General features: G+C 41.7%; 1 protein-coding gene across 1 annotated transcript; it reads left to right on the plus strand.

The window, feature by feature from the left end:
* Window positions 1-4,430: 4,430 nt before the first annotated feature.
* Window positions 4,431-15,841, plus strand: LOC142249996 (collagen alpha-1(VII) chain-like). Its single transcript, XM_075322060.1, has 6 exons — window positions 4,431-4,443; window positions 4,877-4,969; window positions 9,673-9,792; window positions 10,148-10,210; window positions 12,021-12,194; window positions 13,869-15,841. Exons 1-6 carry the CDS (start codon window positions 4,431-4,433, stop codon window positions 13,892-13,894), a joined length of 489 nt encoding a protein of 162 aa, XP_075178175.1. The 3' UTR covers window positions 13,895-15,841.
* Window positions 15,842-17,625: the final 1,784 nt, after the last annotated feature.

Here is a 17,625-nt window from a genome sequence, read left to right on the forward strand (position 1 = left end):
GGAGGGCGTGGTATCCGGATCTGTGGCATCTCACGGTCGGCCAACCGTGGGCACTACCAGACCGACCAGACTTACTGTCCCAAGGGCCGTTTTTCCATCGGAATTCTGCGGCCCTCAACCTGACTGCGTGGCCATTGAGTCCTGGATCCTAGCGTCTTCAGGCTTATCCCAAGGGGTCGTTGCCACCATGAGACAGGCTAGGAAGCCCACGTCTGCTAAGATCTACCACAGAACGTGGAGGATATTCTTATCCTGGTGCTCTGCTCAGGGAGTGTCTCCCTGGCCATTTGCATTACCTACCCTTCTTTCTTTCCTGCAATCTGGGTTAGAAAAAGGTTTGTCGCTCGGCTCCCTTAAAGGACAAGTCTCGGCGCTATCCGTCTTTTTTCAGAAGCGTCTAGCACGACTTTCTAAGGTGCGCACGTTCCTACAGGGGGTTTGCCATATCGTTCCCCCGTACAAGCGGCCGTTAGATCCATGGGATCTGAACAGGGTACTAGTTGCCCTCCAGAAGCCGCCCTTCGAGCCTCTGAAGGAGGTTTCACTTTCTAGACTATCACAGAAAGTGGTTTTTCTGGTAGCGATCACATCTCTTCGGAGAGTGTCTGAGCTAGCAGCGCTGTCTTCCAAGGCTCCCTTCCTGGTCTTCCACCAGGACAAGGTAGTGCTGCGCCCCATTCAGGAGTTTCTCCTGAAGGTGGTATCCTCTTCTCATCTTAATCAGGATATCTCTTTGCCTTCGTTTTGTCCTCATGCAGTTCATCGGTATGAGAAGGATTTACATTTGTTAGATCTGGTGAGAGCACTCAGAATCTACATTTCCCGCACAGCGCCCCTGCGCCGTTCGGATGCACTCTTTGTCCTTGTCGCTGGTAAGCGCAAAGGGTCGCAAGCTTCTAAGGCCACCCTGGCTCGATGGATCAAAGAACCAATTCTTGAAGCCTACCGTTCTGCGGGGCTTCCGGTTCCATCAGGGCTGAAGGCCCATTCTACCAGAGCCGTGGGTGCGTCCTGGGCATTGCGACACCAGGCTACGGCTCAACAGGTGTGCCAGGCAGCTACCTGGTCGAGTCTGCACACTTTCACCAAACATTATCAGGTGCATACCTATGCTTCGGCGGACGCCAGCCTAGGTAGAAGAGTCCTGCAGGCGGCAGTTGCCTCCCCGTAGGGGAGGGCTGTCTTTGCAGCTCTAACATGAGGTATTTCTTTACCCACCCAGGGACAGCTTTTGGACGTCCCAATCGTCTGGGTCTCCCAATAGAGCGCCGAAGAAGAAGGGAATTTTGTTACTTACCGTAAATTCCTTTTCTGCTAGCTCTTATTGGGAGACCCAGCACCCGCCCTGTTGTCCTTCGGGATTTTTGGTTTGTTTGCGGGTACACATGTTGTTCATGTTGAACGGTTTTCAGTTCTCCGATGTTACTCGGAGTGAATTTGTTTAAACCAGTTATTGGCTTTCCTCCTTCTTGCTTTTGCACTAAAACTGGTGAGCCAGTGATCCCACTGGGGGTGTATAGCCAGAAGGGGAGGGGCCTTACACTTTTTAGTGTAATTGCTTTGTGTGGCCTCCGGAGGCAGTGCTATACACCCAATCGTCTGGGTCTCCCAATAAGAGCTAGAAGAAAAGGAATTTACGGTAAGTAACAAAATTCCCTTCTTTATATTCATTATGTTCTTCTATAATGTACAGTTAAAACCAAAAGCTTCCATCTACTCTTTATAAAGACACATCTACACGTTTTTCCCTCCACTCTCTATAAAGACACATCTGCAGGTTTTTCCCTCCACTCTCTATGAAGACACATTTGCAGGTTTTTCCCCTCTGCTCTCTATACAGACACATCTGCAGGTTTTTCCCTCTGCTCTCTATACAGACACATCTGCATGTTTTCGTCACTATCTGACATGAATTCAGAATAAACCTTTCCTGTTTTAGGTCAATTAGGAACCAAAATTATTTATATTTGCCATATACCGGAATAATGAGAGAGAGAATATTTAAGGCATTTTTATTACTTTCTGCAAAGTCAAAAGTTTCCTTCCATTTCATTAGTATTTGTTGGCATTGCCCTTACACTGTGTGACTTGGGTGAAATGTTTTGGATCTAGTTCCACAAGCTTCTCACCATCGATGGTAGGAATTTGGGCCGATTCCTCCTGACAGAACTGGTGCAGCTGAGCCATGTTTGTAGGTCGCGTTGCTCGCACCGGCCTTTTCAGCTTTGCCCATAAATTTACAATAGGATTGAGATCAGGGTTTTGCGATGGCCACTCCAAAACATTGACTTTGCTATCCTTAAGCCACTTTGTAACCAGGTTGGCAGTAGCTTCGGGTCATTGTCCATTTGGAAGACCCATTTTCACCCAAGCTTTAAGTTCCTGGCTCATGTCTTGAGATGTTCTTCAGTATTGCCACATAATCTTCTTTCCTCATGATGCCATCTATTTTGTGAAGTGCACCAGTCCCTCCTGCAGCAAAACAACCCCACAACATGATGCTGCCACCAGTTGGAATGGTGTTCTTAGGCTTTAAAGCTTCTCCCTTTATTCCTCCAACTGTAACAATAGTCATTATGGCCAAACAGTTCAATTTTAGTTTTGTCAGAACACTGGACATGTCTCCAAAAATTAAGGTTTTTGTTCCTGTGTGCATTTGCAAACATTAATCTGGCTTTTATATGTTTCTTTTGGAGTAATGGCTTCTTCCTGACAGAGAGGCCTTTCAACCCATGTTGATACATTTCTCGTTTCACTGTGAATAATGACACAATCTTACCAGCTTCCGCCAGCATCTTCACAAGGTCTTTGTCTTTTGTTCTTGGGTTGATATGCACATGTCTGACCAAAGTACATTAATATCTAATATACAGAACCCGTATCCTTCCTGAGCGGTATAATGCTGAACATTCCCATCTTGTTTGTACTTGCATATAATTATTTGTACAGATGAATGATGCACCTTCAGGTATCTGGAAATTGCACCCATGGATGAACCAGACTTATGCAAGTCCACAATTCTCTTAATGAGATCTTGGCTGATTTCTTTTGACTTTCCCATGATGCTACACAAAGAAGCAGTGTGTTTCAGGTGTGCATTAAAATACATCCACAGCTGTGTCTCTAACTCAGATGTTGCCAATAAACCTATCAGAAGCTTCATAATCATATGGGCTGTCCCATGTTGTGTAAAAGCATAGTACTCTTAAGGGGGCTTTACACGTTGCGACATCGGTAACAACATATCGTCAGGGTCACGTCTTTAGTGACGTACATCCGGCGCAGTTACCGACATCGCAGCGTGTAAACCCTAGGAGCGATGATCACCGATCGCAAAAACCTCAAAAATCGTTGATCGGTGACATGTCGCTCATTTCCATAATATCGTTACTGCTGCAGGTGCGATGTTGTTTATCATTCGTGCAGCACCACACATCGCTGTGTGTGAAACCGCAGGAACGACAAACATCTCCTTACCTGCGTCCACCGGCAATACGGAAGGAAGGAGGTGGGCGGGATGTTCTGTCCCGCTCATCTCCGCCCCTCCGCTTCTATTGGCCAACCGGTTAGTGACGTCGCGGTGACGTCGCTGTGTCCGCCGAACGCACTTCCCCCTTGAAGGAGGGATTGTTCGGCGGACACAGCGACGTCGCCGACCAGATATGTGCGTGTGAAGCTGCCGTAGCGATAATGTTCGCTACGGCAGCGATCACCAGATATCGCATGTACAACGGGGGCGGGTGCTATCGCGCTCGACATCGCTAGCAATTGCTAGCGATGTCGCAGCGTGTAAAGCCCGCTTTAGTGTATGGAAACTTTTTGACTTATCAGAAAGTAATAAAAAATGCCGGAACATTTTCTGTCACTCATTATTCTGGCATTTGGCAAATAGAAATAATTTTGGTTCCTAATAGACCTAAAACGGGAAAGGTTTATTCTGATTTCATGTCAGATAGTGAGAAAAACCTGCAGATGTGTCTTTTTAGATAGTGTAAATGATAATGTAAACTTCTAGTTTCAACCATGTATATATTATACAAAATATATATATATATATATATATATATATATATATATATATATATGTATATATATATATGTATGTGGTCCAAAAGTAGGTGGGCAGTATGTGCGATAGGGTGGTTATCAAACATGGTGTAAAGTGAAACTGACTCAGTTGCCTGTAGCAACCAATCAGATTCCACTTTTCATTCTTCACAGACTCTTTGGAATATGAAAGGTGGAATCTGATTGGTTGCTAAGGGCAACTGAGTCAGTTTCACTTTACAGCACCTACTGTCCACTGCTGTCCACCTACTTTTGGATCACCCTGTATATATATAAATATAACATGCATTTTCAGGTGTCAAATATTGCTAAATTATAATAAATAATAGTATAACCTGCTTGTGGGGCTGGCAGCATTAACCATGGACAGGGCGGGTATGGCGGTTGTGCTTTCTTTGGTGCCAGTGAGTTTAGCAGTATTTGCCCCACTATGATCATGCATGCCCCTCTGCTATTATTTACCATATTTAAAGGGCAACTGGTGTGAAAATCAAATAAAGCTAATATCATTGCATCACTGCATTGGTGCAAACGGAGTCAGTAGGGGACACAGGTTTAAAAATAGTTTGCTTTTTTTTTTTCTAGAAAGAGCGCCACCCTTGTCTATGGCAATACCTGGTATTACAGCCCCAACAATTACGGTTTTCACTCCTTAGCCAGTTGACATTTACTTCTTTAAATATTGTATTTGCATCAGTGACTCCTGACTTGCACCCGGCATGTGATTATCTCCCATCGTGACTGTATTAACGCGCCCGTCTTGTACCCTGTGTATCTGAATCTGTTGTTGTGTCCTTGCACCTCCCAGGTTATGTTTCCAACTTTCCGTCTCCCCCACCGTCTAACCCTCGTCTTGTCCCAGTCCCAGCCCTAAAGTTCACTCATATTGATGAAGATGAGGGTGAGTTGGCATCGCCAGGACGTACGCTGCGGCAGCAGACGGCTAAGACGCAATTTCTGTCCATACCATCAATTTCTTCTGCTTCACAAATAATCCATGTAATCTGGTGTTGCTTCTTCTGTGCTTGCTTGCAATAGTTGGCATGCTATCAGGGGACGGCTGGCAAAAGTTTTACCGTCTGGGCATGTGGAAGGCGCTCAAGATGTACTACAGGAAGAGGGCAATTTATTAACCATATTGAGGATAGATTTTCTATCATTGCCAAACTTCATCTTGTGACCTCAGGGGAATTTACCCCTTCGTGCCGCTAGCTAGCCTTCCCCTATGTTCTGTCTTTGTAATAGAATAGGCCTGAGCAGTATAAAGAGTCCCAAGGGAATGTAAATAATCCATTAAATATTTCAAAAGCCTTCACTGTGCAAAGTCTAAGGCTATGTTCACATGGAGTTTATAAGGAGCTTTTTTTTAAGAGAGCAGCCCTCCTCAAAAGTACAGGATGAGGCAGAGCCAGGTGTGTGGATACACACAGGAATGGTAGTAGTTTAGGAAACTGGCAGGGAAGCAATAAATCACAGAAATGCAGTCTGTCTTCTTCTGGATGGGCAACAGTTAAACACGGGAGTAAATTACAAATAAAGGTATTTTCCAGCAGGGCAATGGTTAATATCAGCTATGTAACAGAAAAGTGAATGCAGGGCAAATCGTCCAGCAGGGCAATAGTTAAAAGACATCGATGTAACAGAGAAGTAAATGCAATCTGTTATCTTCCAGCAGAGCAATGGTTAGTAGCAGCGATGTAACAGAGAAGTAAATGTACTATGGTATCTTCCAGCAGGGCAATGGCTAGTAGCAGCGATGTAATAGAGAAGTAAATGCGTTATGGTATCTTACAGCAGGGAAATGGCTGGTAGCAGCGATGTAATAGAGAAGTAAATGCATTATGGTATCTTCCAGCAGGGCAATGGCTAGTAGCAGCGATGTAATAGAGAAGTAAATGCATTATTGTATCTTCCAGCAGGGCAATGGCTGGTAGCAGCGATGTACCAGAGAAGTAAATATAGTATGGTATCTTCCAGCAGGACAATTGCTAATAGCAGCCATGTAACAGAGAAGTAAATAAGTAAATGCAGTCTGGTATATTCTAGCAGGGCAATGGTTACAATGCATCAAAGGATGTAACAGAGGAGTAATTACAATCTGCTATCTTCCAGCAGAGTAATGGCTAATAGCAGTGATGTAACAGAAAAATACACACAGTCTGGTATCTCCAGCAGTGCAATGGTTAATAGCGATGTATCACAGAAGTAAATGCAGTATTGTATCTTCCATCAGGGCAATGGTTAATAGCGATGTAGCACAGAAGTAAATGCATTCTGGTATCTTCCAGCAGGGGAATGATTGCAGAGGAATTTCTATGGTTGTCGGTTGGAGAGGGCTTGTTCTATGGTTGTCAGTTGCAGAGGGCTTGTTCTACGGTTGTCGATGGAAGAGGGCTTGTTCTACGGTTGTCGGTTGCAGAGGGCTTGTTCTACGGTTGTCGGTTGCAGAGGGCTTGTTCTACGGTTGTCGGTTGCAGAGGGCTTGTTCTACGGTTGTCGGTTGCAGAGGGCTTGTTCTACGGTTGTCGGTTGCAGAGGGCTTGTTCTACGGTTGTCGGTTGCAGAGGGCTTGTTCCACGGTTGTCGGTTGCAGAGGGCTTGTTCTACGGTTGTCGGTTACAGAGGGCTTGTTCTACGGTTGTCGGTTGCAGAGGGCTTGTTCTACGGTTGTCGGTTACAGAGGGCTTGTTCTACGGTTGTCGGTTGCAGAGGGCTTGTTCTACGGTTGTCGGTTGCAGAGGGCTTGTTCTACGGTTGTCGATTGCAGAGGGCTTGTTCTATGATTGTCAGTTGAAGAGGGCTTGTTCTACGGTTGTCGGTTGCGGAGGACTTGATCTATGGTTGTGGGTTGCAGAGGGCTTGTTCTATCTATATCTGTCAGTTACAGAGGGCTTGTTCTACGGTTGTTGGTTGCAAAGGGCTTGTTCTTTTGTCTGTCGGTTGCAGAGGGCTTGTTCTATGGCTGTCGGTTGCAGAGGGCTTGTTCTATGGCTGTCGGTTGCAGAGGGCTTGTTCTATGGCTGTCGGTTGCAGAGAGCTTGTTCTATGGCTGTCGGTTGCAGAGGGCTTGTTCTACGGTTGTCTATTGCAGAGGTCACCTTGCAGGGATGACCATAATTATCATTCTTAGCTCCGCATCTTATGTTTTTGCATTTACTGTGGTCGTCCTTATTGAAGAAGACCTCAAGAAGCAAGAAGACACACAGCAGCATGCCCAAACTGATGTCTTGCCTCGTCCTGTCCGTTGTCTATAGATGTGTCCACCATTGTTTTAACTAACAGATGTCTCCGATTTGTGGCTCACATTGCTAACATTACTGGGAGATTTACTTACTTCATCCCTTCTAATTGTGTTATGTCATCTTTTAATGCTTTGGAGGAAACTGTTCTTCATAGGAGACACCTAGATCATGGTTTATAGGGAATTACAGGCAATGTTTAAGGGGAAAAAGTATGCAAATGAGCTCTCCTCCACAAGGAGGAAAATTAACTAATCTGTAATTAGCTAATTGGGGGCTTCAGTCCATCATCAGAAGGTTCTGAACAAAAGAGGTGATTAGACGGATATAGTGACCAATTAATCAACCAGGACAACATGTGCAAATGCTTTTTAGATATTTAGAGATGCACCATTTCTTGCAAATAGTGGGTTAGATGCAACCTGAAATGGGGCCTGTGCTTTTTTTTTATATTTATATTTTTGTTCACAATAAATCTTCCATTATGTAAAGGTTTTTTTATATCCGTTTTTGCTTTTTCTTGCACTACGCTCCCACTGTCTATAGTGTGCACTCTCATGACCATCCAAAGTTTTTGCACCGTCATGCCATCTTTCCCCTTATCACCTAAAAGATGATACTTTTTGCACATCCTCACTGCATGTCAACTAATAGCTCCAATGTTTCTAAGACCTTTAACGATTTTGGTGTTTTTGGGTCAATTGATGCTCCACATTTAAAAAGTCAGTTGGATATGTTGTGAAAAATCCCTGAGCTCCCCTGATTCTGCCGCTCTTTTCCGTTTTGTGCTGCGTTGCTCCATTGCAGAGATATTAACATTTGTTGCTTTCGGAGCGCAATATGTGAAATCTCTGCTTGTAATGCAACTAGGCATTTCTGCTTGGCACTACAGAGTAGTGATACAGTCACTTGGTGGCGCTGGATGGGAAGCTAAACACTCTGTGGCGTAGTATGAAGTTAATAGCTAGATGGCGCTGGAAGCACTAGTCTACAGAGAGAGCAGAGGGAGAGTCTGACACGCCAGGATCAGTAACCAAGGGGACACGACAGAACACAGGGAGCAGGCAGAAACGAGGTCAAGATACAGGCAGAGTGTCAGGATACCAGGAGAGTATGTATTGGATGAAACGAGCAGGCGGAGACGTGGTCAGGAGGAGGTCCGAGGTCAGAAGCCAGAAGGTAACGACAAGTTCAAGGGGGGCAGGCAGAGCAGAGTCAATACAGTCCAGGGTCAAGTAGACAAGATCAGATAACAAGACACAACAGGAGCCTAGAGCACTTACTGCAGAGCAGGAAATACGACCGGCGTCATTCCGGCCGACATTCTCCCTAATAAAGTAGAGCAATAACCTAGAACGCAAGGCATGTGGGCAAGCCTCTCCCAGCACCAGCGTAGGACCCAGTGCGGGGAAACAACCCGTCCACAAGAGTGCAAGACAGCAGAGCATCAAGGCAAAATGCTCTGCATGGAGAAACAGGTGAACACTGACTCTGCAGGAGACCATAACAGAACGTCACCGCACAAAAGATGCACCGCAAATCAGAACCGTGACACTACCTTAGCGTGTGCTTTCACCCCTCCCTCCAAAATGTGATTGGTACCATCTGGGAAGGAGAGATTGAAGTACATTCTTCCAGGGAAGACTCTGAAGAAATGTCCAGTTGCAGAGATTTCACATGCTGCGCTCCAAAAGAAACAAATGTGAATATCTTTACAATGGAGCGACATAGGACAAAACGGAAAAAAACGTCAGAATCAGGAGAGCTCAGGGATTTATACAAGGCATTTAACTCAATTTTTATAGCAAGCGACAAGTCATCTCTAATAATAGGTTGACATTGATGTCTTTACCAAATCCACTTGCAATTGGAGACCAATGTGCAACATTTAAAGCTTTATTGGAGAGATTGTGCTATAATGGGGCAAAAAAAGTGGTGGTTTTTTTTACCAAATTCAACATTGTGCACGATTTTGATGAATTTGGTGCAAATTCCTTCATTAAAAAAAGACGAGAAAAATGAAAATCAATACAAAAAAAGCTCCTTTGATGGATTGAAGCCAGTGTTTACACTTCCTACTAGATATCTTACTTGGTGATACAAATATGTGCAAAATGTCGGTGCATTCAGGACAGGCGCTCCTTCCACTACGCCATGCCCCCATGCTGGAAAAGGCACAGAAAATGCCTAAAGCACATAATAAATGGTGCATGTCATGAAATGGCACAAATAGCTCACGGGCTTCTTTTATATTTTCCATCGCTTTTTGCTTCTGCTTCAGGTTTACATTTTAAAGGTTGGTTCCTAATGAAATCCACACATTTTTGTTTTTAATTTTAACATCTACTCCCATGGCTTCATACAGGACGTGAGCTGAGGGTGGTAGTGAACACCAACGATCCGGACTATGAGCACATATACACCGTGGACGATTACAAGGAAGCCATGGATGAAGATGGGACAGAGAGCACTATCCTGTCAGATGGTCAGTACGATGGTCAGGGGCTGCCTGGCCGGTGTGCTGCTGCCAGGACAGCTGTGTAACTACAGCGCCCCTCCTGCCCACAGGCCGAGTCTGGAATTGCAGCTCAGCACCATTCACATTAATGTATCTTAGTTGCAGTACCAGACACAACCTGTGGACAGGGATTGAGCTGTATTCATATATATATATATATATATATATATATATACACGAGATATATATATATATATATATATATATATATATGTATATGTACACAGCAAAATGATGCTGTACATTCACTTTAACCATCTCTGTAATAGAAGTAGAGGAAAACTGACATCAAATCATGTGTTTGACATCTTTCCCTTTACAGACACGACAATCCCAACAGCATCTGAGGCCAGCCTGCGCAACAAGAGAGACACTGAACAACATGGTAGCCATAGCCTATGATATGTTATACTGCCATTAATACACTACTACTATACTGTATTATTACTACTAGAGTACAATACTACCGTTATATACTATTATTATACTGTATTAGTACTACTAGAGTATGATACTACCGTTATATACTATTACTATACTGTATTAGTACTACTAGAGTATGATACTACCGTTATATACTATTACTATACTGTATTAGTACTACTAGAGTATGATACTACCGTTATATACTATTACTATACTGTATTAGTACTACTAGAGTATGATACTACCGTTATATACTATTACTATACTGTATTAGTACTGCTAGAGTATGATACTACCGTTATATACTATTACTATACTGTATTAGTACTACTAAAGACTATAATACTACCGTTATATTCTGTTATTATACTACTGTTATATATGTTATATACTATTGTTATACTAACACTAGAGATTATAATACTACTGTTATATACTATTACTATACTACTATACGGTATTACTACTATTGTATAATACTACCGTTATATACTATTACTATACTGTATTAGTACTACTAGAGTACAATACTACCATTATATACGATTACTATACTGTATTTGTACTACTAAAGACTATAATACTACCGTTATATACTGTTATTATACTACTGTTATATATGTTATATACTATTGTTATACTAACACTAGAGATTATAATACTACTGTTATATACTATTACTATACTACTATACGGTATTACTACTATTGTATAATACTACCGTTATATACTATTACTATACTGTATTAGTACTACTAGAGTACAATACTACCATTATATACGATTACTATACTGTATTTGTACTACTAAAGACTATAATACTACCGTTATATACTGTTATTATACTACTGTTATATATGTTATATACTATTGTTATACTAACACTAGAGACTATAATACTACTGTTATATACTATTACTATACTACTATACGGTATTACTACTATTGTATAATACTACCGTTATATACTATTACTATACTGTATTAGTACTACTAGAGTACAATACTACCATTATATACGATTACTATACTGTATTTGTACTACTAAAGACTATAATACTACCGTTATATACTGTTATTATACTACTGTTATATATGTTATATACTATTGTTATACTAACACTAGAGACTATAATACTACTGTTATATACTATTACTATACTACTATACGGTATTACTACTATTGTATAATACTACCATTATATACTATGACTAAACAGTTTTAGTACTACTAAAGACTATAAAACTACAGTACTGTTATATACTGTTATTATACCTCTACTATACTGTATTAAAGCTACTAAAGACTAAAATACTACAGTTATATATAGTTATTATACTACTACACTGTATTACTATTACTAAAGACTATTATTATACAAACACTAAAGACTATAATACTACTATTATGTATTAATAATGGCTATAATACTCCCGTTATATGCTGTTATTATATTACTACTATTCTATAATATTATACAACTACAATAGACTCTAAAACGATGGTTATACACTAATATTATACTACTAGAGATTATAATATTACTTTTTTATACTATTTTTATGCTACAATTATAGGCTATTATATTTCTATAATATACTATTATACAGTATACTACAGGCTATTATGCTCGTGTTATATACTGTCATTACAAGAGACTATTATATTAATATACTATTATTGTTATATCAGTATAGATTATTTATAGATGCCGGTGATTTATACTTTAGACTTTATCCCTCGTCACTGAGCCTCCTGTTGTTTGCAGATCTCTGCCGTCTGCCAATGCTGGAAGGCGAATGCACCAAATACACATTGAAATGGTATTATAACCAGCGGGTGAGAGCGTGTCGCCCGTTCGTGTACAGCGGCTGCGGTGGAAACCTTAACCGGTTTGATGAGAAGGATGAATGTGAGCTGCAATGTACGCACAGAAGAGAAGGTCAGTGCCCCCCATTCTAGATATTAAAGGGGCTGTATCAAAATGGTAAGATATCCCCCATTCATAGGATTACAGGGGCCCGACCACTGCAACCACCACCGATTCCGGTAATAGTGCTCCATAGACAATGAATGGATTGGAGTTGCGCATGCTCAACCTCTGCTATATTCAGACAGGGCCCTGCAAAGCCACAAACACCGCATCGGTTGGGGTCTCAGCATTGTTACCGGATAGGGTATAACTTACAATCTTGACATCACCCCTTTCATCCCAAAATGACCTATTGTTTAAAACAGGTTTTTGTGTTACTTTTTTAAATTATTTTTGCCAACAACATTAGTCATCTTATAATTTTCACACTGTTGCAACTTTGTCTATTTTACACTCATACACCCTGTCCTTTCCAGAAGAGCTTACAGCAGTCTCATTATCAGCAGAGACAGGATTATAATGACCTGTTACATTTCTCTACACAGCTGATAACACAGAATCTATCAATCAGAATAGGTGACGTCACAGCCGATCCTCCTCCCCCTCCCTCAATAATGGCCTTTGCATACGCTCATTAGATGCGTCCGTACAACAGGTAGGGCCAGAGTCTAATTATTGGGGCTAATGTAAACACAGAATCCATCAATCACAATAGGTGAAGTCACAGCCCATCTTCCTCCCACTTCCCTCCCTTCACAATGGCCTTTGCACACGCTCATTAGATGCTTCAATGCAACAGATAGGGACAGAGCCTAATTATTGTAGCTAATGTAAACACAGAATCTGTCAATCACAATAGGCAACGTCACAGCGATCCTCCTCCCCCTCCCTCCACAATGGCCTTTGTACATGTTCATTAGATGCTTCAGTACAACAGGTAGGGCCAGAGTCTAATTATTGGGGCTAATGTAAACACAGAATCCGTCAATCACAATAGGCGACGTCACAGCGATCCTCCTCCCCCTCCCTCCATAATGGCCTTTGCAGACGCTCATTAGATGCTTCAATACAACAGGTAGGGGCAGAGTTTAATTATTGGGGCTAATGTAAACACAGAATCCATCAATCACAATAGGCGACGTCACAGCCCATCCTCCTCCCCCTCCCTTCACATTGGCCTTTGCACACACTCATTAGATGCTTCAATACAACAGGTAGGGACAGAGTCTAATTATTGGGGCTAATGTAACACAGAATTCATCAATCACAATAGGCGACGTCACAGCGATCCTCCTCCCCCTCCCTCCACAATGGCCTTTGCACACTCTCATTAGATGCTTCAATACAAAAGTTGGGACAGAGTCTAATTATTGGGGCTAATGTAACACAGAATTCATCAATCACAATAGGCGATGTCACAGCGATCCTCCTCCCCCTCCCTCCACAATGGCCTTTGCACACTTTCATTAGATGCTTCAATACAACGGTTAGGGACAGAGCCTAATTATTGTGGCTAATGTGCATGTGCATTTCCTGAAACAACTGGAAGACTAAAAAAACCCTAAGGTGAAAATTGCATTTTATTTTTTATTTTTATTACAGATTGTGATACGGAAAAAAAACAGTCCAAAAATTAAACAAAAACCTGATTTAAACAATTGGTCATTTTCTGATTGTGAAACAGCCATGAGTACATCTGGTTTACGTAATTATATTAACACTGTTTCTTATTTTAATTTGCAGATAAACCACAAGAAGACGGAAGTTAAGACGTCGCTCAGTCCTAGGAAAATAGCTGTATATTGTAATATTTTTATAAGATTCACTAAGTTTGAAAGGAAAAAAAAAACCTTGCAAGTTACAGGGTCCAAATTGTGTTCCTTTGTCCTTACATCTGGGAAATATTTGTATTTGTTATTGTGAATATAATGATGATTTCTGTATCTCTTATTCTATGGTGCATACAACTTTTTTCGTAGCAGAGATTGGTGCTATATTTTATACTATTTTTCTGCCAAAAGGGAGATTTCTAGAAAAAGAAAGAAAAACCAAACCAAAAAACCTTATACAGGTTGTAGGTTACGTTAGAGAAAGACCATGAATTGTCATAGAGTAAAGAAAGGTTTTCCAAAAATCTGATTAATATGGCAGAAAGGCCATCCGAGCGGCATAGCATGGGTAATCCCAAGCTTTTTCGCCCCTTCTGTTCCTTTGGTTCAGTTACTACTTGAGCTTGAGTAATAGACTTGAGTAAGCTCAGATTAGTTCTACCTAATATATAGTCTCAGCATAAAGACTACTTGGCCTCGAGTGGTAGACTTGAGTAAGCTCAGACTAGTTGCTAAGGACTTGCTAATGGCCAACCTAAAATGTAGTCTCCACACAAAGACAACTTGGGCTTGAGTGGTAGACTTGAGTAAGCTCAGACTAGTTCAACCTAATATATAGTCTCAACATAAAGACAACTTGGGCTTGAGTGGTAGACTTGAGTAAGCTCAGACTAGTTCAACCTAATATATAGTCTCAGCATAAAGACAACTTGGCCTTGAGTGGTAGACTTGATCCGAACAGCATAGCTTCGGTAATCCCAAGCCTTTTCGCCCCTTCTGTACCCTTTGTTCAGTAACTACTTGGCTTTGAGTGATAGACTTGAGTAAGCTCAGACTACTTGGTAAGGACTTACTAATGGCCAATCTAACATAAAGTCTCAGCATAAAGACAACTTGGCCTCGAGTGGGGGCCATCAGTAAGCTCATATTAGTTCAACCTAATATATAGTGTCAGCATGAAGACAACTTGGCCTTGACTGGTAGACTTAAGTAAGCTCAGACTAGTTGGTAAAGACTTACTAATGACCAACCTAATTATAGTCTCAACATAAAGACAACTTGGCCTCGAGTTGTAGACTTGAGTAAGCTCAGAATAGTTCAGCCTAATATATAGTCTCAGCATAAAGACAACTTGGCCTTGAGTGGTAGACTTGAGTAAGCTCAGACTAGTTCAATCTAATATATAGTCTCAGCATAAAGACAACTTGGCCTTGAGTGGTAGACTTGAGTAAGCTCAGACTAGTTCAACCTAATATATAGTCTCAGCATTAATATAACTTGGCCTTGAGTGGTAGACGTGAGTAGGATCAGACTAGTTCAACCTAAAATATAGTCTCAGCATAAAGGTAACTTGGGGTTGAGTTTAAAATTTGAGTAAGCTCAGACTAGTTCACCCTAATATATAGTCTCAGCATAAAGACAACTTGGCCTTGAGTGGTAGACTTGAATAAGCTCAAAGTAGTTCAACCTAATATACAGTGTCAGCATAAAGACAACTTGGCCTTGAGTGGTAGACTTAAGTAAGCTCAGACTAGTTCAACCTAATATATAGTCTCAGCATGAAAACAACATGGCCTTGAGTGGTAGACTTGAGTCTTCTCAGATTAGTTCAATCTAAAATATAGTCTCAGCATAAAGGCAACTTGGGCTGGAGTTGAAAATATGAGTAAGCTCAGACTAGTTCAACCTAATATGTAGTCTCAGCATAAAGACAACTTGGCCTCGAGTGGTAGACTTGAGTAAGCCCAGACTAGTTCAACCTTAAATATAGTTTCAGCATGAAGACAACTTGGCCTTGAGATGAAGACCTCAGTAAGCTCAGCCTAACTGCCAAGCACATGTTGAAGGGCAACCTTATCTGTAACCTCAGTTAAGGGACTACAACTCAAGACCAAATTTTCTCTAAGCTAAGATTACATATTAGGCTGCCTATGTCCTTAGCAATTAGACTGAGCTTACTTAAGTCTACATCTCACGGTCAAGTTGCCTTTAAGCTGAGGTTACATAGTAGATTCGCCATCAGCAAGTCCTTAGCAACTAGTCTGGGCTTACTCAAGCAAACAAATCAAGGCCAAGTTGACTTTAGCAAGTTCAGACTATCTGCTAAGGACAAGCTGATGGCAAACCTTATATATGTAACTTCAGCTTAGAGACAACTTGGCCTTGAGTTGTAGACTTGAATAGACTCAGTCTAGTTGCTAAGGACTTGGTGATTGTCTTATTTTATAGACAACTTGGCCTTGATTTGTGTACTTGAGTAAGATCAGTCTAGGTGCTAAGAACTTCTCGACAGGCAATCTAATATATCATTTCAACTTGGTGACAACTTGACCTTGAGTCGTAGAATTAAGAAAGCTTAGGGGTTCTTTGCACGCTGCGACATCGCTAGCCGATGCTAGCGATGCCGAGCGCGATAGTCCCCGCCCCCGTCGCAGATGCGATCTCTTGTGATAGCTAGAGAAACCAAGGAAAAAATTGTGAAAAAATACCCTGCTGTAACTAAATAAAAGCATAGTGCATATAAACATAGGGTACTTAGTAAACACTGTTTTTGATCAAAAAAAGCATAAAGCTATCCCACCAACGCCAAGGTGTACCCAGTTGGGATAGTACCTACACTCTCTAATATTAAAACCTTACCATGGGTCTAAAATAGGCCTCAATGTGGCTAAGGGCTGAGAGCGACCGGGTCCCAACAGGACACACACAGTCAGGGGGATTCACAGAATGAAATGTCCAGCTCGCTGAGAAGGGGGCCACTCCCTGTTTGTACTGAATACAAAAAAACTACATAAAAACAAAAAAGTGAGCCGGAGTATGAGATGGTATACATGGTACTTGTGAGACCATGTTCACACTGGCCATGAGACAAAGAGAAACCAAGGAAAAAATTGTGAAAAAATACCCTGCTGTAACTAAATAAAAGCATAGTGTATATAAACATAGGGTACTTAGTAAACACTGTTTTTGATCAAAAAAAGCATAAAGCTATCCCACCAACGCCAAGGTGTACCCAGTTGGGATAGTACCTACACTCTCTAATATTAAAACCTTACCATGGGTCTAAAATAAAAGACCCGGTCGCTCTCAGCCCTTAGCCACATTGAGGCCTATTTTAGACCCATGGTAAGGTTTTAATATTAGAGAGTGTAGGTACTATCCCAACTGGGTACACCTTGGCGTTGGTGGGATAGCTTTATGCTTTTTTTGATCAAAAACAGTGTTTACTAAGTACCCTATGTTTATATGCACTATGCTTTTATTTAGTTACAGCAGGGTATTTTTTCACAATTTTTTCCTTGGTTTCTCTTTGTCTCATGGCCAGTGTGAACATGGTCTCACAAGTACCATGTATACCATCTCATACTCCGGCTCACTTTTTTGTTTTTTTGTTTTTTTGTTTTTTTGTTTTTATGCTCTTGTGATAGCTGCCTTAGCGAACATTATCGCTACGGCAGCTTCACACGCACTTACCTGCCCTGCGACGTCGCTCTGGCCGGCGACCCGCCTCCTTATTAAGGGGGCGGGTCGTACGGCGTCACAGCGACGTCACACGGCAGGCGGCCAATAGAAGCGGAGGGGCGGAGATGAGCGGGATGTAAACATCCCGCCCACCTCCTTCCTTCCGCATTGCCGGCGGGACGCAGGTAAGGAGATGTGTGCTGCCGCAG

This window comes from Anomaloglossus baeobatrachus, chromosome 8, assembly GCF_048569485.1.
Source record: "Anomaloglossus baeobatrachus isolate aAnoBae1 chromosome 8, aAnoBae1.hap1, whole genome shotgun sequence".
In the NCBI taxonomy this organism is placed as follows: domain Eukaryota; kingdom Metazoa; phylum Chordata; class Amphibia; order Anura; family Aromobatidae; genus Anomaloglossus; species Anomaloglossus baeobatrachus.